The sequence below is a fragment of the Pelobates fuscus genome, chromosome 11 (genome assembly GCF_036172605.1).
Source record: "Pelobates fuscus isolate aPelFus1 chromosome 11, aPelFus1.pri, whole genome shotgun sequence".
Lineage (NCBI taxonomy): Eukaryota > Metazoa > Chordata > Amphibia > Anura > Pelobatidae > Pelobates > Pelobates fuscus.
In genome coordinates this window covers 125,633,481-125,655,851 of record NC_086327.1, presented here as the reverse complement: position 1 = coordinate 125,655,851, position 22,371 = coordinate 125,633,481, and the positions used below count along the sequence as shown (strand labels likewise).

The 22,371-nt window shown below is 40.2% G+C and overlaps 1 protein-coding gene across 1 annotated transcript; it reads right to left on the bottom strand.

Annotated features, from left to right (window-relative positions):
- Positions 1–7,624: 7,624 nt before the first annotated feature.
- Positions 7,625–20,385, bottom strand: LOC134577156 (zona pellucida-like domain-containing protein 1). The gene is made up of 11 exons (XM_063435826.1): positions 20,323–20,385; positions 18,890–19,031; positions 18,492–18,718; positions 16,252–16,439; positions 15,936–16,008; positions 14,480–14,577; positions 13,107–13,199; positions 11,966–12,137; positions 10,700–10,793; positions 9,148–9,183; positions 7,625–7,939 (listed from the first exon to the last, which is right to left on the bottom strand). Exons 2-11 carry the CDS (start codon positions 18,975–18,977, stop codon positions 7,809–7,811), a joined length of 1,200 nt encoding a protein of 399 aa, XP_063291896.1. The 5' UTR covers positions 18,978–19,031; positions 20,323–20,385; the 3' UTR covers positions 7,625–7,808.
- Between the last annotated feature and the right edge of the window lie 1,986 nt (positions 20,386–22,371).

Below are 22,371 nucleotides of genomic sequence, written 5' to 3'. Positions count from 1 at the left end.
GAACATTTTATTACATATTACACTTACGAAATTAAAAAAATGTATAGACTAAAGAGTAATTATCACAATCTCCAATGTAAAGTGATATCCAATCTATAACAGAGACCTGACACTTTCCTAGTTGTAAATCAAATGGAAATAAAGTTACAGTTGAGTGCCATCTTGTGACCAAAGTTATGTACTGCATTTTAATGTGTTTAAATGGCAGGTGCTTTATATTTCATATTTTACAATTAGGGGGTTTAAGTTGTGATATGCAAAAGAAAACAGAGAACATGTGTGTGTTTTGCTAGCTTATTAAATATTGTTTAATATCTGTGTCCCCAATAGTTTACTTCCCAAATCACCTTTTGGGTTAATACCCCTATATTTTGTTAATAATTGCTGTTCTCCTAACATGGTATTTTGACATATTATTTTGCTGGTCCCACATACGACATAGCAGTATCAGTATATGATGCTCGGCCCTAAAGGAGGACTGGCAAAGTGATTTATCCCCAGATCAATGTTGCTTCTCACTGGGCTCCCCAGCAAACAGTGTGAAGTCAGAGGGGGTAGCGGATTAGCACTTAAATACACACTGCTTAGAGCTGATAAAACTATTATTTTATGGTTCTATATCGGTGGTTCCCAACCTTTCTTGGACAAAGGAAAGCTTGAATGAGAGAAAAAAAATCCAAGGCACAGCTACTTTCTCTTAAGCTTTACCTTCATCTGATTACAAATATCACAATTACTTGAAGTCTTACTCAATAGATATGCATAACTCTAGTCAAATTAACTTATTAGTTTAAATGAATTGCCGGATGGGAATCACACTTTTTTTGCTGGCACCTATTAAAAAACACATTTAAGGTCTGCTTCAACCTATCATAGCCCTAAAGTCAATTTCACTACTCTATACAGAGGTAACTAATGACGGAGCAGCAGAAGAACAACAGGGGCCGCTGAGGTCATAAGTGTTCCACTTATCATGGGGCCGGCTGGTCACCTTAGGGCCTCCCATGAAGCTGGCGGCAATGTGATAAGGCAGAGTATGCACTTGCTTACCCAGATGGCAGGTGTTTACTCTGACGAAATGTCAGTGTCCAGTGGGGTTGTAGCCGGTCAGCGAGGGAGATGTGATCTCTGTGCTGTTCCTGCACTGCTCCCTCGCTGCGATAGAGCAGCGCAGAAAGACCACAAAGATTACGGCAGCCCCAATAAAAGAGGATCCACACCATCTCTCTGAAAGGTAAGCTTAAATAAATAAATAAATAAATATATATATATATATATATATATATATATATATATTGTGGCGAAACCAACCTCGCCACTGGGCCCTGGAGAAGCCTGTTTGCTAGCCTCCTACCTACTGACTATGGCCCCTGGGTTATTTGGGGCATATTGTACTGTATATTGCTGCTACTGGCCCTTTTAACAGCATCTATGGACATATTGGGACTTTTGGGACTACTGTCCCTTTAAGATTGTGAAGCATATTCAAGTGTACTGCCTGTAATATTATATATGTATTTATAGATGTGTTAAGTTTATCCTGGGTGATTTGTATGCAGCATTCTGATTGTTCGGTAGAATCACTCCATTCAGTATATTGAGTGAAACTACCGAACAACCAGACCACCCAGGAATGAGTGTGCCTCCAATTACCGTTTGCAACAATGTTGCAAACAGGTAATTGGCAATCAGTGCAGTGTGGTCTTTGTCCTCTGGGTGGCCGCCATTCGGGAAACAAACACGTGGCGGCGGCCATCTTAAACTACCGAACAGCGGTGTTTTGCCGTCGAGTGTCTGGAACTAAAATCGGACACTTGACTAGGCAAACACCGCTGAGACCTCCATTCTTCCAGAAATTCGTATGGAAACTACCGAATGACCCGCCGTTCGGTAGAAAGAGCCCCATAAACAAGGGAATTCATTCAAACCCTCTCCAGGCTCTATAACACAGGCAATTCGCCTGTTTTCATTCCCTTGTTTGTGACCGACCGCAGGGCCAAAATGCATGGAACTGTTTTCGGATACTTTACCCATGCGGTCGGTCAAATCTTTGGAACCCCATATCTCACGAACCATTCATCCGAATTACTTGAATTTTGAATATGTTGTCCCCCTGAATAAGGGCTATCCAGCGATGCTGGATTTAAAGGTGTACCCCCGGGTTTTGGGGTACATCCAGAACTTGGCTGAAAAAGTGTACCGGATAATTGAGTTTAATGTTATCTGAGGGGAGGGGATGTGTGGGCTGAACCATGTATGTGATTGGTTATTTTATGCCTCCCCCTGGGTGTGGCCTGTATGTGGATTAGTGTAATAAAAGCCAGGCTGGATGAGCCAGTCCAGAGTTCCTGTTTTACCCTCAAAGTGATGTGTCGTCTCATTATTGGGGGAAGGATTTAATGTATGCTGTTCCAGTTGACTGCTAGGGGTACAAGCCTATTCGTATGGTTCCTATTCAATGGTCTACAGCATTCATACGCTTGGGAGAATTTAAAGGTTTCTTGGATTCGGTGATTATGGTGTCTGCCGGAGTGCTTGGAGCCCTCAGGAAGCACTAGGAGCATCCATTAACGGAGGTACCAAGTCGGGGTGCCAGGTGATCCGTTACATTGGTGGCAGCGGTGGGATGGCGTCCTAGTGCGAGGTAAAGCAGCTCGGAGACACAGTGCGTTTGGATTTACAATTGAGGGCAACGCTAGCAGTCGTGCAGCGCCCCTGGGAGCAGACAAGTATGGAAGGTTCTGGCTCTGGAGATGATTGGCTGGCCGAGGTGAGGCAGCGAGTGGCTGAGTATGGGGATGATATACCCATGGAGACACGCCGGGTGATCTGGAACCAGGTCATGGCCGAGCGAAACACAAGGCTGGACCGAGAATTCCGGTTGGCAAAAGAGAGGAAGTATGCTCAGCAGCAGGAGCGTTACAGCAGCCGGGTAGAGGCTGCATCCGAGGAGGTTAGCCGTCTTTCCCTGAGGCGGCGGGAGGAACCCGAAGTGGGGGTCCTCATAGACTGGTCCTGTGAGGAACCACAACAGGCAGGTAGAGATGGGACCAAGGTCACTCCACCGGGATGCTGGGCAGCCGGCCCAGATCCCCAGCAGCAACCAGAGTTGCCAGGTGGGGAAGCAGGTGGCCCTTACTCACAAATGTTGAGGGGCCTCACGGATTGGTCCTGGGAAGACCCACCAATGGCAGGTGGAGATGGGACTGCGGTCTCTCTACCGGCCCTACAGGGATGCTGGGCAGTCGGCCCAGATCCCCAGCGGCAGTGTGCGTTACAGGGAGCTGAAGGTGCCGTTCTGGCTCCCCAGCGGCAGTCTACGGTGCAGGGAGAGGAGCCTGTTATCCCCTCTCCCCAGCGGTTGAAGGTGTGTAAGGGAGAGGAGTTTGTTATTCCCTCTCCCCAGCGGCAGCACAGCTCACCAAGGGGAGACAGTAAGCCCCTCACCAGCGCAGATGGGACCGTGGTCTCTGCGCCCTGCCTACAGGGAGTACAGAGGGTCAGCCCTGCTCCCCAGCGGCTGAAAGTGTGTAAGGGAGAGGAGTTTGTTACCCCCTCTCCCCAGCAGCAGCTTAGCACACCAAGGGGAGACAGTAAGCCCCACACCAGCGCAGATGGGACCGTGGTCTCTGCGCCCAAGCTACAGGGAGCTGAAGGGGCCGTCCTCCCTCCCCAGCGGCAGTGTGATTTGTTGGGAATTGGGAGCCCAGTCTCCATTCCCCAGCGGCAGGCTGAGTTACAGGGGGCAGAGGTAGTTGGTCCTACCCCCCAGCAGCAGAGTGATATGCCGGGAAGGCAGTGTGAAGTGCAGGGAGAGGAGAGCAGCGTCCTCCCTCCCCAGCGGAAGGCTGAGTTACAGGGGGCAGAGGTAGTTGGTCCTACCCCCCAGCAGCAGAGTGATATGCCGGGAAGGCAGTGTGAAGTGCAGGGAGAGGAGAGCAGCGTCCTCCCTCCCCAGCGGAAGGCTGAGTTACAGGGGGCAGAGGTAGTGGGTCCTACCCCCCAGCAGCAGCGTGATTTTTTGGGAATAGAGAGCCCAGTCTCTATTCCCCAGCAGCAGGACACTGAATTGGGAGGAGAGACAGTCGGTCTCCCTCCACAAAGACTGAAAGTAGGCATGGGAGAGGAGATTGTTACCACCTCTCCCCAGCGGCAGATCATCAATGGGCAGAGTGTTCTAATGGGAGAGGAGCTGGTTACCACCTCTCCCCAGCGGCAGCTTAATGTACCAGGGGGAGACTGTAAGCCCCACACCTGTGCAGATGGGACCGTGGTCTCTGCACTTCCAGCACAGGGGGTAGGGACGGTCGGTCCTGCCCCCCCACAACAGGGCTGTTTAGCCAAAGGGGAGACAGTCGGTCTCCAGCAACCAGGCTCCAACCAGACTACTCCTGTAGTAGTGCTGGCACCAGGGCAGAGTACCGCTGGTCTCTGCCCACTCAGCAACCCACCAAAACAGCCTACCAGTCCCCCACACAGCCGGGGTGAGGCACCTGGACCTGGACAAGTTTTTCCATTACTCAGGTGTAGTAACCATTTATTGTGGGTGGGCTGTACTGCTGTTTCTGTTTTGTGGGTGGGCTGCTGGACTAACAAGGGCACTGACCGGCAAGAGGTCAGGTACCCTGTTAGTCTGTTTGGAAAAGGGGAGAAATGTGGCGAAACCAACCTCGCCACTGGGCCCTGGAGAAGCCTGTTTGCTAGCCTCCTACCTACTGACTATGGCCCCTGGGTTATTTGGGGCATATTGTACTGTATATTGCTGCTACTGGCCCTTTTAACAGCATCTATGGACATATTGGGACTTTTGGGACTACTGTCCCTTTAAGATTGTGAAGCATATTCAAGTGTACTGCCTGTAATATTATATATGTATTTATAGATGTGTTAAGTTTATCCTGGGTGATTTGTATGCAGCATTCTGATTGTTCGGTAGAATCACTCCATTCAGTATATTGAGTGAAACTACCGAACAACCAGACCACCCAGGAATGAGTGTGCCTCCAATTACCGTTTGCAACAATGTTGCAAACAGGTAATTGGCAATCAGTGCAGTGTGGTCTTTGTCCTCTGGGTGGCCGCCATTCGGGAAACAAACACGTGGCGGCGGCCATCTTAAACTACCGAACAGCGGTGTTTTGCCGTCGAGTGTCTGGAACTAAAATCGGACACTTGACTAGGCAAACACCGCTGAGACCTCCATTCTTCCAGAAATTCGTATGGAAACTACCGAATGACCCGCCGTTCGGTAGAAAGAGCCCCATAAACAAGGGAATTCATTCAAACCCTCTCCAGGCTCTATAACACAGGCAATTCGCCTGTTTTCATTCCCTTGTTTGTGACCGACCGCAGGGCCAAAATGCATGGAACTGTTTTCGGATACTTTACCCATGCGGTCGGTCAAATCTTTGGAACCCCATATCTCACGAACCATTCATCCGAATTACTTGAATTTTGAATATGTTGTCCCCCTGAATAAGGGCTATCCAGCGATGCTGGATTTAAAGGTGTACCCCCGGGTTTTGGGGTACATCCAGAACTTGGCTGAAAAAGTGTACCGGATAATTGAGTTTAATGTTATCTGAGGGGAGGGGATGTGTGGGCTGAACCATGTATGTGATTGGTTATTTTATGCCTCCCCCTGGGTGTGGCCTGTATGTGGATTAGTGTAATAAAAGCCAGGCTGGATGAGCCAGTCCAGAGTTCCTGTTTTACCCTCAAAGTGATGTGTCGTCTCATTATTGGGGGAAGGATTTAATGTATGCTGTTCCAGTTGACTGCTAGGGGTACAAGCCTATTCGTATGGTTCCTATTCAATGGTCTACAGCATTCATACGCTTGGGAGAATTTAAAGGTTTCTTGGATTCGGTGATTATGGTGTCTGCCGGAGTGCTTGGAGCCCTCAGGAAGCACTAGGAGCATCCATTAACGGAGGTACCAAGTCGGGGTGCCAGGTGATCCGTTACATATATATATATATATATAAACAAAAAGTAAAACTACTTTGTGAGTGTATGAGAGAGAATGTGAGTGTGTGTGTGTTAGTGAGTGTGTGTGAACTGGTCCTAACAGAACCGTTACAGCACATACATGTATTTAGGGGAGTGCAACCTTCTTGGATTCATATGTATCTGTATATATTCATAATAAAATATAAAAGAATGGGTTATTAATTATTATAGGTTGCTTACAATACAATTATAGACACGCCTTGACATGTAATAAATGTATTACGGTCCATAAATGAAATCTCCTGTTAGTGTTAGATCAACAAGCACCGCACATATTGACTGTTGCATAAATGAATTAAAACCACCCTGGGCAGATGTCCAATATAACAATATAATAAAATGTTAAATATATATAGATCATGCATTTACCGCACCTTGCAACATTGGTGATTCAACCGCTTCTGGGCACAAAGGATTTTAAATTTATTTTATTTATATGTTTATTTTAGAAACCAGAGAAGTTCCGTTAAATAAGGACATCAATATTTGGGAATAGGACCGATATTTCCATTTGGATTCCAATGTATTAATTGATTGATTGATTGGCTAAAAGATAATCTGTAAATAATTAATTGTACTGAAAGTGATATTGTAATTTTATTTTATATTTGACTTCATTAATAAAAAAAAAAGGTTAAAGTAACTTAGCGTCTATTGTACAGGAAAACAGGTATATATTCTCGCTGGCACATGAGTACACTGTGGGAACAAGTACTCCCACTGGCACTCACTGAGGCTGTAAGTGACTGTGTTAAATTGATATCCTCTCTTGAAAGTTTTTTAGTGACTCTGTGACATTACACTAATCATTCCCAAATAACATCATGGTGACTGTGAGTTAAAACAAAATGGTGTAAACAAGATGGGACAACTGAGCCTCCATATGGACCAGACGGGAGGTGAGGTATTTATTAATAACTCATGATTTAATAACATCTTTGAAAGTAGAATACACATATGTTTACATTGCTTTTCTATCACCCATCTAAATATTTAATTATGCTTGGGATAAGAAAGATTAAGGAATGTGATTGTAACATCAAATTGATTGAGACATTCTATGTGTTCTCCATACATTAATAATGAAAAAAAATCAAATAAAAAAATGTAAAAAAACAAAGAGTTAAAAAAAAACCAAACTTGGATATTCTCATGTTTTCATATACATTCTGAATTAAAGATATTATTATTATTATTATTATTATTATTATTATTATTGCCATTTATATAGCGTCAACAGAATCCGTAGTGCTTTACAATATTATGAGAGGGGGGTTTAACTATAAATAGGACAATTACAAGAAAATTTACAGGAACGATAGGTTGAAGAGGGCCCTGCTCAAATGAGCTTACATTCTATAGGATCAACATTTAACTGTTAAGGAATAGAAAAGAGACACAAATATATTATTACGGTACTATTACTGGACGAAATAAAGGCAATTTAAAAAAAAATCTAATATACATGACTTTAAAGCATTAGACATATGTTGCTATGAGTTACTACCAAAAATTACCGTTACCCTGGGAACAATTTATCAAATGTTCAGTTCTAAAAAGTGGTCTAAAGTACTGAAAGTGGTGCAATTGCTATGGAAAAGTGGTGCAACAGATGGAACCACCAAACACTTTCTGTTGGTAACTCCACCCCTTTTGCATTTTTACATCACATTTTAGAAAAGAACACATTGATACATCTTTCCCCTGTGTATCTAATATCTGCTGATTTTACTGCCCTTTTAAAGTGCCGCTATGCTTTGTATGTATCTAAATTGGCATGATAAGTTTTATACAGTATTAGGCTGCCGACTTGTTGCGATAGGTGTTATACAACTTTAGACTGCCAATGATAATAGCAGTTCCCATGATAGCAGCAAGGACAAGACCAACGATAAGTCCAGTGAGGGTCCCAGACAGCTTTTGTGATTCTGGAAAAAAGTATTAAAATAGAAAGTGTAAATGTAAATGGTCGTGTTGTTAAACTTCGCCATTAATCTCAAATGGCATCATTTTCCCCTAATAAGAGCATCACCTTATGCATCATATATATACTGTAACATACTCTTCCTCACCTTGCGGTCTCTGCACCCAGTGGCCGTGCGTCTGCATGATTGACACTTGCAGCATGTTAATGGACGCCGGCCGCTGCGGATCCACGGCAAATTAGACCCCCACGTCCACCCACGTTGTTAACAACGTTGGCATGCGTGTGATGTCACGCGGGAGCCTCGCGCGCACGTTTTGGGGTCAAAGATCTATCTCGGCCAATCAGAAAGGTAAAACATGTATTTAAACTCAAAATTACCTTTCCTCATTGCCCTGTCGTGGTTTCCCTAGTGGTTGTCCGAGAGTTGTTTCCTGAAACGTTATATTCTGTTTTTTTACTTTGGCTTTGTTTTTGACTTCCCTGTATTCTGGTATCCCTAACTTCTGGCTTTCCTTTATCGTTGTTTCCCTTTCAGTGTCCCCTGACCTCGGCAAGTATCCTGACTATTCTTTGGTATGTTAGTCCGGCCATTCTAAGGCCCGTTAATACGTTACCTATTAGTCCTCTGTGTGACACAATTCTATGTGCTGGATCAAGTAGTATTTCTGACCTATACATTACATGACGTGTTTCGGCTTGGGTTAGTATGCTAGACTCAGAGTTTGGGTAAGTGGCAGGGTTAGGATTAGGATTAGGACAAGGGTAGTGTAGTAGGGTAATGTTGGGGTTAAGGAATTATGTTTTCTGTTAGAGTGACACTTGGACATACTTCTTCTAGTGTCGACTGAATTTAGTGAGAATTACACTCCTGGGATACAGTTTTTACAGCTGTCACCTTATTACATAGTTGCATGCATCCATCAAGTTCGGCCTTTCTCACATTTGTTTTTGCTGTTGATCCAAAAGAAGGCAAAACAACCTAGTCTGAAGCGCTTCCAATTTTGCAACAAACTAGAAAAAAAATCCTTCTTGACCCCAAAATAGCAGTCAGATATCTCATTGAATCAAGAAGCTTACGTAATATACATTACGCTTGAAAGAAATTCCAACTATAGAGCCTAAATGCTGATCATTAGAACAATTTAACAACAATATAAAGTGCTACTCATTTTAGAATTATATGCATATACTTTTCCGGGCAATGCTTACCATTTTCTACTGAGCTGGAAGAATCACTTGCTGTATCTGTGGAATGGAAAATGTGATATATTGTTAGAAATAAATGGAAAATAGAAAATAGATTTTCCAGAGAGGTTTTTAGAATTGAAATATTTTAACTATAGCATTGCCTAGATTGCTTATATCAAAAACTATTTTAGCAATCCAGTGATTATGGTAGAATGTGTACACTATATTTGTTGCAACAAAGTATCTATTAATTTTGCTTCCTCACTAGCTCATAAACTGGATAAATAGTCAAACCAGTTGATTGCTAGTAGTGCAACTAAAAATATTGTCATAAAACGTAAAGGGACACCAGAGTCACCTGGACGACTTCATCTCACTACAGGCACTTCCTCGGCAGTGACCGAGTAAAAATTGGTCACGTGACACGGAAGCCTGTAGGAAAGCACTGAATACATGCTTTCCTATGGGGAAGCTTGGATGTGCGTTTGCAGCATTCGCCTCTATGGGGATCGTTGGATTGGACCATTGTGGTGGAGGGCACACCTCCTCGATGGTCTTGCAGGAGGCTGAAAGGCTCCAAATGCTGAGGGAGCCCTACTGCTGGAAAGTTGAGTAAATATTTTTTAAAATTGATTTTAATGGCACACAGAGGGTGGGGGGGGGACTTCAATACAGTAATAGGGACAGTGACACAATAGTGTTAGAAGTGCAGGTTTATATTCACAAATGCTACAGAGTTCCTTTAATGTTATTCCAAAAACCAGTGTTTTCATAAACCCTCTTTTTTGCTAAAGTGATCCTTGTTGTGTTGTACTGGTCTGTATCCCCTAAATTAAAAACAAAAAGTTAGAACACTTTGCTAGCTCCTGCTCCAAGGCCAAATTCTTCCTCATCCTGATCTTCCTCCACGGATGTCACTGATGCCACCAGGGAACGTTTGTTCCAGGCTCCGTAATGATACCCCAATGACTCTGCTGGTGGTGGAGTTATACAGCAGAGTGGTTAGAATCTGAATATGCAGTTCACTATGGTCTCTTTAAAGTGTCTCTGTCCACTGATCTGCTTTTAGATCTTTAGTAAATGTACCCCATCTAAACTTTATTTCTAAGCTATAATATTAAATGGTCTCTATTTGAGTCAGTCGAGCAGTATCTTTAGTTTTATTTATTTTAGGAGATGCTGTTTTTGTATGTCCATCGTTTCATAAACGCTGCACATACGTACTTCAGGCACCACGGCCACTTCAAATCACTAAAGTAGCCACCGTACCTGGTAACCATTTAAATTGAGTAATTCGGATATTATTTAAAATTGTATTAATAACTACGTTTCCATTTTATTTTAATAATATTTTTTCAACTATTTTCATAATAACTACCTACAGGAGAAGATATCATACTTTGGCAATGCCATGTGGAGTTTCGTAAAATAATATATTGTATTAAATTAACTGTTAACATTTGTTGTGTATTCCTGGATTTTTCCATGACCAACAGGAAGTATAAAGTTCAGAAAAAAAAGGTTAAATTAGCACAATCTCGCTTCAGAACAACAGACAATATTTTATCCTCACCGGACGTATAGATGGGTCCTGAAGAAACAGTCACAGATTTCTCTGTACTCCCATCAAAAGTCATTGATCTTTTCCTTCTAGAATAAGTGCATCCCTGTGTTAAAAAAAAGGGTAATGTATGTATGAACAGCAATCACTTTCCCATATAATCTAGAAATAATTAATTGTTTACCAAATGTAGATGTTTTTGAAACAAAAGTGCAAGGTTGTACTTTTTTTCATTTTTTTTATTTCTTTATTTTTGTTTAGCCGTCATAAATTTTACAGTTGTGACCTTACAGAATTTATACAGTAGCCATACATCACATGTTATAGTTATGATTTTGAACATTCAGCTTTAAGTAACACCGCTATTGATGTTGTATGCGCTCTCTGTTACCATCCTGACCAACGTGTAGTCTGACGACAAAGGTTTATGCAACAAATGAAGTGGAACCATGAACAATAACATAAAATTTGGTTCAGATACTTTGGACCTTATTATAAGCTGTCGCTGGCCCCCTGAGAGGGAGACGAAGGGAGAGAAAAGGACAGCAAAAAGGGAAGAGAGGTCAGTTGTTGCCCGAGGGCTTTTGCAGCCAGCTTATGTACACCCCTAAAGGAGCTATCGCCTATGACCACTGGATCGAGGTTGGTGTCAGCCTCTTGGTGGTTAGTAATGTAGCAGTAGTCAAGGATTCAATTATGGAGTATAAGAATATCCTGTAGTTCCCTAGTTGATATTCAGTGTGATCAGCGAGCACTTGCCTGACCCAATAATCACCCAAGGCACTAGTTCCTTCCACCCTTTACAATCGGAGGTCATATATGTCTCACTCTTATGCCACGCGTCTCCCCCAAGACATCAGGAGGGCGATATCTTTGCGGTAATTGGGTGGAGAAGGAGAGACCATGATCCGACTGATGTTTCACCCCTGTGGAATACTCTGTTTGGATGGGTGTGTTTCTATTTTTGGATAGAGAAGTCAGGCGGTGTGGATTCAAGGCTTCCGGAGGTTTAGGCAAGGTTTGGTTACCCGTTCCGGTGCTCGGAGCCTAGTATATCATACTGACTTATTCTACTGTAACTGTGGTGTCTACCCTGTGTTTTCACAGGGATGGATATATGAATTTGTTGTCCGACATTGTTGTCGGCTGATTTTTGCCCCATGGGTGTGTTGTGTGATTACTATAGTTTCCCCCCCCCCCTTTTATACCTCTTCCTCCCCCCAGCCCCTCAGTGCAAGATTGCACTTTTCCAGTATATGAATGGCAGTAATTACTCACTTGAAGAAATGCAAGGCAGTCGTTAGGCTGGCACAGTCTGGTGATACAATGTAGGTACATTGATGATGTTTTTTGAAGACTATACTGCAGGAAGCGGAATGTTTCAAAGCTAAACCTTGCAGTTATACTTTCTCCATTTGAAATAACCTTAGTCTTGTTGTTCACATCACATCTACAATAAAAACAGGGTTGTTTTAGTTTGCTCACAAATGAAACCCAGGTTCTGATTGGAAATTCCTGACAGGCATGCAATTACCCATAAAATACAAAAGAAAGGTTGGAACAGATGAATATAGTAACATAGATTTTTAAACCAAGTTAACCTTCTAAGTTCATGTATTCTCTATTTAAAAACAGATTTTTGATTGTATTTCTTGGACAAGAGAACCCTGTCACACTGTGTAACCTTCTATATCCACTATTTCCATATATATACAACTATTTATCGTAAAGACAAATTGTTTATGAGAAGAAGTTATGACTGTTTTATATTGAATAGCGGTTTCTAGTTTGGATTGGGTGTTATAGCTCTATAGTTGACTTGGTTTTTATTGATAGCACTATTGTGTAATGTCTATACGTATTATTAGGCTGTTAAAGTTTTTTTTATTAATAATTGAGGGATTATGTTTCTTAGGTATTAGGTGTATTATGGCATTAGGTAAGGACTGCATTAGGTAAATTTTACACTGAGAGTACATTATTTATTTTATAATATATTTTATTAATTGCTACTTTATTTTTGATCAAAGGCCAACTGTGTCTTTGTATGTACACTGCACAGTGATAATAAAGTTGAATCTTAATCTGAAGAAAAATCGACATATGGCCTATACTCCAGATGTTGTGGACTACATCCCCCATAATGCTCTTCCACGCATAATGTTGAGAAAGAATCATGGGAGGTGTAGTCCAAAACAACTGGAGTGCCGAAGGTTGCCTATGCCTGGTCTATACAATGCTTATAATTTTATATTAGCTGAAAAAATGTGACAAATTGCCTACATATTATACTGTGATGGCTGCGGCAGATTTAGCTTGCACTTTGGAACTGGTAATACGAGAAGGGTTTGAGTTTATCGTCAGATTTATAGAATATTTTCAATTGTTGGTAGAGTAATAATTTGCATTTGATGTTTACCCGGTAAAGAAGCTGTACTTCTCATTTGGAAGAGCTGTCTGTGTGACAATAGGAGTTGGAGTAGCAAAGCACTGGTCCAGAATAATATTGAAACTAAAAAGGAAAATATATTGTCAGTTTTGTAATATTGTTTATATTTGTTTTCCATATAAAGATAATTAGTACACCTCTACTAATGATCTGTTTTATCAAATCGTATAACTCCCACACACATTGAAAATGTTTTTTTAATTATTATTTTTTTTTTAAATTAATTATCACATGAACTTAACTCAAAGCTGAAAAGGCATTCATATATTCCTGCACAGTGATACCTAAAAATAATCCTATGTCAGTTCACGCAGCTTCTAAAATATTAGCAGAGGAACGTAATTTTTGACATGTTCAAGAGCTAGAGGTGTGCCAAAGATTTCAAAGAAGAAAAAGGCAAATATACAGCATATGGGTTTGGGGTTTTTGTAACAAAAATGTGCATATTTAGAAATACATATTTCAAAATATGGCAATATAATGTAAAACAAATGTCTGTATGCCATGTTGATTTCTACATTCACAGGGTTTTTTGTTGCTAAAAAATATATTTGCAAACTATAGAACACTACAGGCTGTTATTACAGTCTGCAAGTATGTCCTAGAGCAGAGATAGGCAATGCTCACCTCTCCAGATATTGTGGATGTGGACAATATCTCCACTGGTGCTTTGCTAACTTTATGGCTGTAAGTATTATGGAAGATGTACTCCACAACATTTGGAGTGCTGAAGGCTGTCTACCACTGCTCTAGGGTGTACCCTGAACTCTTACCTTATCCTTCCCTATTTTGCCACTGAAACGCAGCCCTTGCTTTTCTGCTGAATGGACTCCAGAGCAAAAACAGAGGAATATGGAATTCTTTCAATCTGGGTTTTGTTTTGCATACAAATGCAACATGAAATCTAGTCTTGTGAACTGAGTTTTGATTAGAAACTGGCTAATTTGAATGATCAGTACATTAATTGCGAAAAATTTAAAAAGGTGTAAACAATTATTCCAGTCTTAGAGCAACACCTGTAAATAGTTTGCCATGAAAAGTATACTGAACAGTTTATCGTAAAATAAAAATTATGTTAGGCCCCAATTCATGCTCAACTTACTTATATTGCCAATTGTGTCATGTATGACAAATTTCCACTTACAGTGCTGACATCTTTATAATCTGGTCTTAAACAAACTTAATGTGATTAAGATGTCGCATTGTTTTCAAATTTTGTAAATTAAACAGATTTATGGAAAATGAAATACATGCAATCACACTGCTCGTAGGCATCGCCATGGTGTGATCCTTAGTTATGAAGAACGTCAAAGATTACTCTGGTTTATTATTTTGATATTTACCTTGTTGCTGAATTGTTGATAGCGACTTGAACATAGACGGTTTGCTTTAAAGGCAAAACTGTTCCCTCTAACACCAGTGCCTTGGAGAACCCTTGATCCTTAAAACAAATAGATATATAATTATTATTTGCTATTAAATGAACACTATAGAGACAGGAGCACACACATATATTCTTGACCCTATAGTGTTAAAACCATCCTCTAGTCCCCCTATCCCCAACCTTGCCTCCATGCATATAGTAAAATCTTACTTGTATTCAAGTCTGCAGCTGCTGCCTCTTCCCCGATCTGCCTGCTTTACTGACATAATCAGAAATGATTATCTGAGTCAATAACAATGCTTTCCCAGAGAATTGTCTGAGACTGTCAATGTGGCAGATCAGAGGCAGAGCCAGCATAAGCCAAACACAGCCCTGGCCAATCAATGCATTTCTATGAGGAAAGTTCAGTGTCTCCATGCAGGGGGAGGAGACACTAAATGGCAGGCTGCCCCAGGAAGCTTCTATAGTAGCCATCTGAGAAGTTGCCAGTGAAGTTATCACTAGGCTGTAATGTAAATACTGCATTTTATCTGAAAAGACAGTGTTTACAGCAAAAAGCCTGAAGGTAATGATTCTACTCACCAGAACAAATTCAATAAGCTGAATTGTCCCTTTAATATTATTTTATTCTACTTCTATATTTATAGATGGAGAATGGTAGTGTTAAAATGAAAATAAAAGTGAAAATTACACAATTTGTGATGGAGAAATACAGTCAAGGCGCAGTGTGACAAAAAGGGACTTTATTGTGTCACATGGCACATTATTCAAATAATCAAACTGGAAAACTTCTCTAGATAATCTGTTTCTACTTCAGCTAGCCATCTCAAGGAACATTTTTCCTGAGTTGAGCCTACATTCACTTTAATGAACAGTCAGCTGAGTAAATTGGAAGTTTGGTTGAGCTGAGCAATTTGAATAATATTTCAGCTAATTTAGAATGTTACCGCCACCAACTATGACTGAATGAGATTTCCCTGCATTGATAGACTGATTTAATTCTCTTGGGTTGTCAAATGAACATTCTTGTAGTTATATCCAGGGAGGTGTGAAGATATTTGATGAATGTTGGATTGACTGAACATACTTCACGTATCAGTTCACTGATATCCAAAATTATGATTGAAACGTGAGAAATCTCCTCTTTAAGTTTGGCTAAGTGCACATTTTATTAATTAGTGAATACTATGATATCAACAATATTACAATGTTCTGTTAGAATCTATACTTAGGGGTCCAACTGGCCCTTTGACAATAGACCTAAGAATGAATTTGCACTGTGTGCTTGGCAGGCAGAGGTTATTGATATATTTAGAGGAAGATTCAGAAATACTAAATGATAAATAATATTAGAATGTATTCCAAATAAAGGCATCACACCCTCCTTGTGAAGTATCAGTTGTGTGAGTACTCACTGTGAATAGCTGCATACTCAGAGTACTAATGAAACTGCCATTGTTGGAATTGACAGCCACTGCTCCAAATGATCTGTATAAAAATAAGGAATAATATCGATATTTAAACCATATTCAACACATGGCTGCAATCACTGTATCTATTGTGATCAGCTCCCACAATTTATTAGGGACAACATTTATTTTTTTCTTACAAGCTAATGTAGATCACATGCACGCATATCTATACAACGGTATCTGAACTCGTATGAGATACTGATCAGCCAACAACAGTACTGAGTGTTAGTTATGACTTGGACTAGGTAACAATACTTACGTTAGAAGCTGAGTATTGTTTAATATGTATTGTAGAGGGTAATAGCAGGAAAAGTTATAGTACAGGTTTGTACTATATGTGACAATTCCATTTTCTGAGAGTGATGGGGAATCCACAAATCCAGAGATGCCCACAGTTTGGACGTTTGAGTAGTCACTGAAGGCACCACTCCCAGATCCCTGTATAATCTGTATCAGGAAACAGATTCTTTAATAAAGATCTAAACAATATACTTTACATATATATATGTATATATATATATATGTAAAACATCAAGAAAACATTACAAGTTATGATTTTGTTTATGTTTATGTTGCAACTGTTCAAACAGAACCATGATAGCTGGATTCCTCAGAGTTTTGCCGAAGGAAGATATTAAATAATCCTTATTATATTCAATATTTTAAGAGCCTCCGCATACGAATCCCCCTGTTCTCATTATTTTCCCTTATCTTTTTAAATTCTTTCTTACTCATTATCCCCTCACCAGTTCTCAGCTATCTTCATTCTTTCTCATCGACTTAAGCATAGTTTTTCTTTTGTGCTTATTTTTAATTATGTTCTTCTGGCCCCTTCACCTCTCCACTTCCCTTTTCTCCATTTCACATTCTCTCTTCCATGTTTGGAAGACCCTTCATTGCTCACAGTTGGCAGCATGGGTGCTCTGATATTTGCATGAATCGTACTCCTTTATCAAAATGTCCCACAGCTTTACTATTTAATACACATCCAAAATGACACTGTATGATGATCAGGGTACCTGATATAGACTCACATATGTATAATGGTATAGGAAATTTACTCACAGCGTCCCTATATCTAGGGCCAAACACAATATGTGTTTCCGAGATTCTATATAATGTAGTAGATAATCAAAAACATATCTCTCTAAATACAAGTTAACAGTAAATACAAATAAACAGTAATGGTTTATTCTTCACCAACAATGGTAATGCTTCAGATCTGCTAAAACGTTATTGAACCTATGCTAGTCTACAGCCCCTTGTAGCTGTCTGTCACTTGCAGGTGTGAGGATTGTGAAATATACACAGTGCGGATTCCTAGACATTTCTCCGAAATTTTTTTTTTTTTTTTCAGGGCCACGATGCAGTATTGAAGCCCTAAAAATCACTGTATTAAAATGATGTCGTTTAGACTTTGTTTCAACTGTTTTTACTTTAATCACCTGATGACTACATTTTACAGCCGTGTGCTGCAATCAGTTAGCCATGGTCATTAACCCCTTAAGGACCAAACTTCTGGAATAAAAGGGAATCATGACGTGTCACACATGTCATGTGTCCTTAAGGGGTTAAAGGACCACTCTAGGCACCCAGACCACTTCAGCTTAATGAAGTGGTCTGGGTGCCAGGTCCAGCTAGGGTTAACCCATTTTTTTAATAAACATAGCAGTTTCAGAGAAACTGCTATGTTTATTAATGGGTTAAGCCTTCCCCCAAATCCTCTAGTGGCTGTCTCATTGACAGCCGCTAGAGGCGCTTGCGTGATTCTCACTGTGAAAATCACAGTGAGAGCACGCAAGCGTCCATAGGAAAGCATTGTAAATGCTTTCCTATGCGACCGGCTGAATGCGCGTGCAGCTCTTGCCGCGCGTGCGCATTCAGCCGACGGGGCGGAACGGAGGAGGATCGGAGGCAGAGAGCTCCCCACCCAGCGCTGGAAAAAGGTAAGTTTTACCCCTTTTCCCCTTTCCAGAGCCGGGCGGGAGGGGGACCCTGAGGGTGGGGGCACCCTCAGGGCACTCTAGTGCCAGGAAAACGAGTATGTTTTCCTGGCACTAGAGTGGTCCTTTAATGTGAATTTCAGATGTATTCTGAAAATATCAAGCATCCATTAAAATGACAGATTGAAAAGGATGTGGTTATTCTTGTTTCTCTTTGCATCCTTCTCTAAAATGCATAGTTTCCACAGCAGTAAACGGTATAACGCCGTAACATTCACATGCTAATCTGACATTGTGTTCTTGTTCATATGAAAACAATTCATATTAAGATAAGGCATTGTTAAAATTTCATTGGTGCTCAGCAAGAGTTTAATTAGTCAAAGTCTTTCTATGAAACAGAGTTCATGTATTGTTGGAATGTTACTGATTTTAAGAAAGAGTTGACTGAATAATACGTACAGTTTAAGACAATCCTACTTACTGTTATTATACTTCACTGTTGTGGGGATAGTACAATAGACTAAGTATATTCTAGTAAAATACAAAGAGTACTCGCCTCGATTAGGTTGCCACATGGATTTCCATTGGTGTCATCAACAGGAAGGGAGAATCTCATGACTGGATTTTCAGTAGAGTTATCGAAGGTGCCCAGACATTGAGACAGATTATGCTTTCCATTGAGAGCCAACTCAAGTGGCTCAAAGCCAGAAAACCACACTGGGCAGGCGTTTATTGATAGCATAATATCTGTCGGCCCGCAGGTTACTACAATATCACTGTTATCTGTATGAAAAGCATAAGTAAAATAAGAGACAGCACAATGAGTGATATATTCCCCAGGTATTATGTCTGAGATCAGATAAGATCTCAATAACATAAACATACAGGTCACTAAACAGTTTGGCAATAATGTTTTATGCTAAAAGTGAATTATAGAAAGTACAGTAATTTTACCTGGAAGTCTATTAAGCTCATTTGGACAAGAGTATCCAATGCATCTGTGTGCAGATATTATAAGCAGAAAAAACAGTGGAAATCCCATTTTCCTTATCCTGGGATTAATATACTAGAGCGTGCTTTATCAATGATAAATTATCTGCAAAATAAAATGAATCAATTGTTAAATTGTTATATATATATACATATACATATACATAGAGACAGACACGTACACACACAAATCTGGACATAAAATATGCCATTTGTTGTTCCTTTGTAAAACACATTACCTAAAACACAAGAAAGCCATTCAATCCTGTAACGTGACAATTTTCATGGCATATAACCCCTTTCTTTCCAACTCTCTGTACATACATGAATGTTTCATTTAGTTAATTCTTGAGATTGTTATACCTGATGCTCCTGATTTAGTCCACACCTGATAAATAAACAAACTGCTGTCCTGATCAGTTCATATTTTCATACAAAAGAGCATTATATGATATCATCGCTACTTCCTTATATATACTGGAACAAGTGAGGATTACTGGTACACAGCAAAGAATACACATACCTTTGGTTTAAATGTAGCTATGGTATTGGGCAGATATTAGGGCATAATAAGCTGTGAAATACAAAAACATGATTTCAATCAGGCAACATAAAAATGTTATGTGACCATACACTGTTATAATGTTTGTAGAATGCAGACACCTTAGGAATCTGCATTCCTAAAGTGTCTGCATTCTACAAACATTATAATCAGAACATTCTCTAAAAATACCGCTGAGCATGATAATTGAGTATATGATATATTTGTCCTTCTGCAATATTTATTCTGAACTTGTAAGCATTGCAAGATAAATAAGAACCCAATAGGTTATACCCCTTACTATTCTCTTGATGATGCATAAATAAGCATTTTTATCTAAAGGTGATTTTTTTTTTTTTAGCTAAACAGTAACAATCAAACACAAATTCGCAGTTTTGTTCGTATTACACATTTAAGATAAGCACAACACTTAAAAAAAAAAAAAGAATTATGCAGTAAAAGGGTCAAACAGTGAGAATTCATTTTTCTCATCGACTACTCCTTTGCTTTGCTACTTGTTTTGTATATATATATATGGGTGTAGAAACAATCGCACTCCTGGGACTTGGTTGAAGTAGTAAAATTTAGCTTTTATTTATTCCATATAAAATATCAACGTTTCAGCTCCAACATGGAGCTTTCATCAGGACAGGTAACACAAATTTTACTACTTCAACCAAGTCCCAGGAGTGCGATTGTTTCTACACCCATATCTACCTTTGCCACAACCAGCACCGGGCACTACAAAAGTCTTCTTGGAGTGCAAGCTACTACAATGTATATATATATATATATATATATATATATATAAAATAAATTAATATATATTAACACCATTATTTTATTATTTACATACCGTTTAATGTTGACTTGTGACTTCGTGCTCGACTGAGTTGTGGAGACACTTTCAACATTCCAAACACTTATAAAGGGCTAATGAAAGAAAAGTAATTTCAGAAGTTTAAGCTGAATTCTAACTGGCGGGCAGGGTGTGGTTTTGAATGCTCATAATATCTTTGCATTCTTTCTCATAACAATAAAGAGTAGAATGGCCATTATATTAAAGATATATAGAAACTTAAACAATACTAGGGATATATTATACAAAATATGGCAGACAATTATATTGAATAACACCAACAAAATATAACGGAATATCAGTCTGGATGGTTGAAGCTTTTTCATCAACACCAACGTTTTAAAAATAGAGTTTGAACTGAAATTAGTGTCAAACGTTTTACCCACTAAGCTAATACAATTAAAATAGAATAAGGTACGATAAACATCAGAAAGAAAATAACAAATCTGCAACTAGACTTATTTTTAAAGTAAATGCTGTTTTTTCTATCTTCTATATTGTAAATGATGAGAAAAATATTCATGCTTGAAATTCATACAATTAAGTTGATGTAAGAATACCCCAATACCCCATCTTGTTAGATATCGTGTTTTTAATGTGAAAGCAGTCACTTGAACTGTTAGGGTAGGACTCACATACTTGAGGTTTGCTTTGACATGAGCAGGTCACTTTGTGGCCATGCAGCAGTACCAGAAACCTTATGTGTGCATTTGGGTTTGGGATAGTATGCATGGAACCTTTTGATTATGCTTTGTTTAAAGGATCACTATAGTGCCAGGAAAACAAACTCGTCCTTAGTCCCCCCCCACCCTCATGGCCCCCCTCCTGCTGGGTTGAAGGGGTTAAAACCCCTTCAGCCGCTTACCTTTATCCAGCGCTGGGCTTCCTCAGCGCTGGTGACCTCTCCTCCCCCTCTGACGTTGGCTCCCGAGTGGATCCAAATGCGCATACGCGGCCAGAGCCACACGCGCATTAAAAACGCCCATAGGAAAGCATTACTCAATGCTTTCCTATGGACCTTCTGCATGCTCAATGTGATTTTCACAGTGAGAATCGCGGAAGTGCCTCTAGCTGCTGTCAGTGTGACAGCCACTAGAGGCAGGATAAACCATGCAGTTTCAACATAGCAGTTTCTCTGAAACTGCTATGTTTTCAGCTGCAGGGTTAACACTAGAGGGACCTGGCACTTGAGCTGAAGTGGTCTGGGTGCCTATAGTGGTCCTTTAATGTTATATAACAAAACATATCAATCAAAATAGATCCCAGATCAATTACTTGAGTTGGATGCTTTTGTTTTCATAATTTTTTATTTAAAATCCTCTTCATGGGCTCATGGAATTCCTATCAAACAAAGGCATGCAGGAGTAAAATGCAGAACTGGATGAACACAATATAAATTTACGAAAGAAATCAATTGAAGAATGTTCTCCTTGGTTAAAAAGCTAAACTGTTATTATTATTGTTATTATGTCATTATTTGTTATCCTATGAACAAAAAATACATATTCAGTGAAGATGTTCTAAAGTTTGTAATGAGATGGATAAGAAAGTAATATTTGTTCCTCATTCTCTTGCCCCATACCTGCAATAATTTGCCTGAAATGATCAGTTTAGCAATGTTTTTAAAGATATATCGTAGCTGCATGGCATTGTTGGAGTACATTGCATCTATGGGATTCTGGTTATTGACCAGGGTTGTAGATGTGAGGCCGGTATACTTAAAGGACCACTATAGTGCCAGGAAAAGAAACTCATTTTCTTGGCACTATAGTGTTAATAGGTCCCCCACCACCCTCATGGCCCCCCTCCCGCCGGGCTCTAGGGGGAGGAAGGGGTTAAACTAATACCTTCTCCAGCGCTGGGCTCCCTCGGTGCTGGGGACTCTCCTCCTCCTTCCGATGTCATTGGCTGAATGCGCATGCGCGGCAAGAGCCGCGCACGAATTCAGTCCGTCCATAGGAAAGCATTCTCAATGCTTTCCTATGGACGCTGGCGTCTTCTCACTGTGAAAATCACAGTGAAAAGCGCGGAAGCGCCTCTAGCGAC

Coding starts and splice junctions, on each gene's coding strand:
- LOC134577156 (XM_063435826.1), bottom strand. CDS start 18,977: ATGGGATTTCCACTGTTTTTTCTGCTTATAATATCTGCACACAGATGC. Junction 14,578..15,935: donor TGAGTATGCAGCTATTCACA/GTGAGTACTCAC, acceptor ATTTGTTTTAAG/GATCAAGGGTTCTCCAAGGC. Junction 12,138..13,106: donor AAGTACAGCTTCTTTACCGG/GTAAACATCAAA, acceptor TTTTTATTGTAG/ATGTGATGTGAACAACAAGA.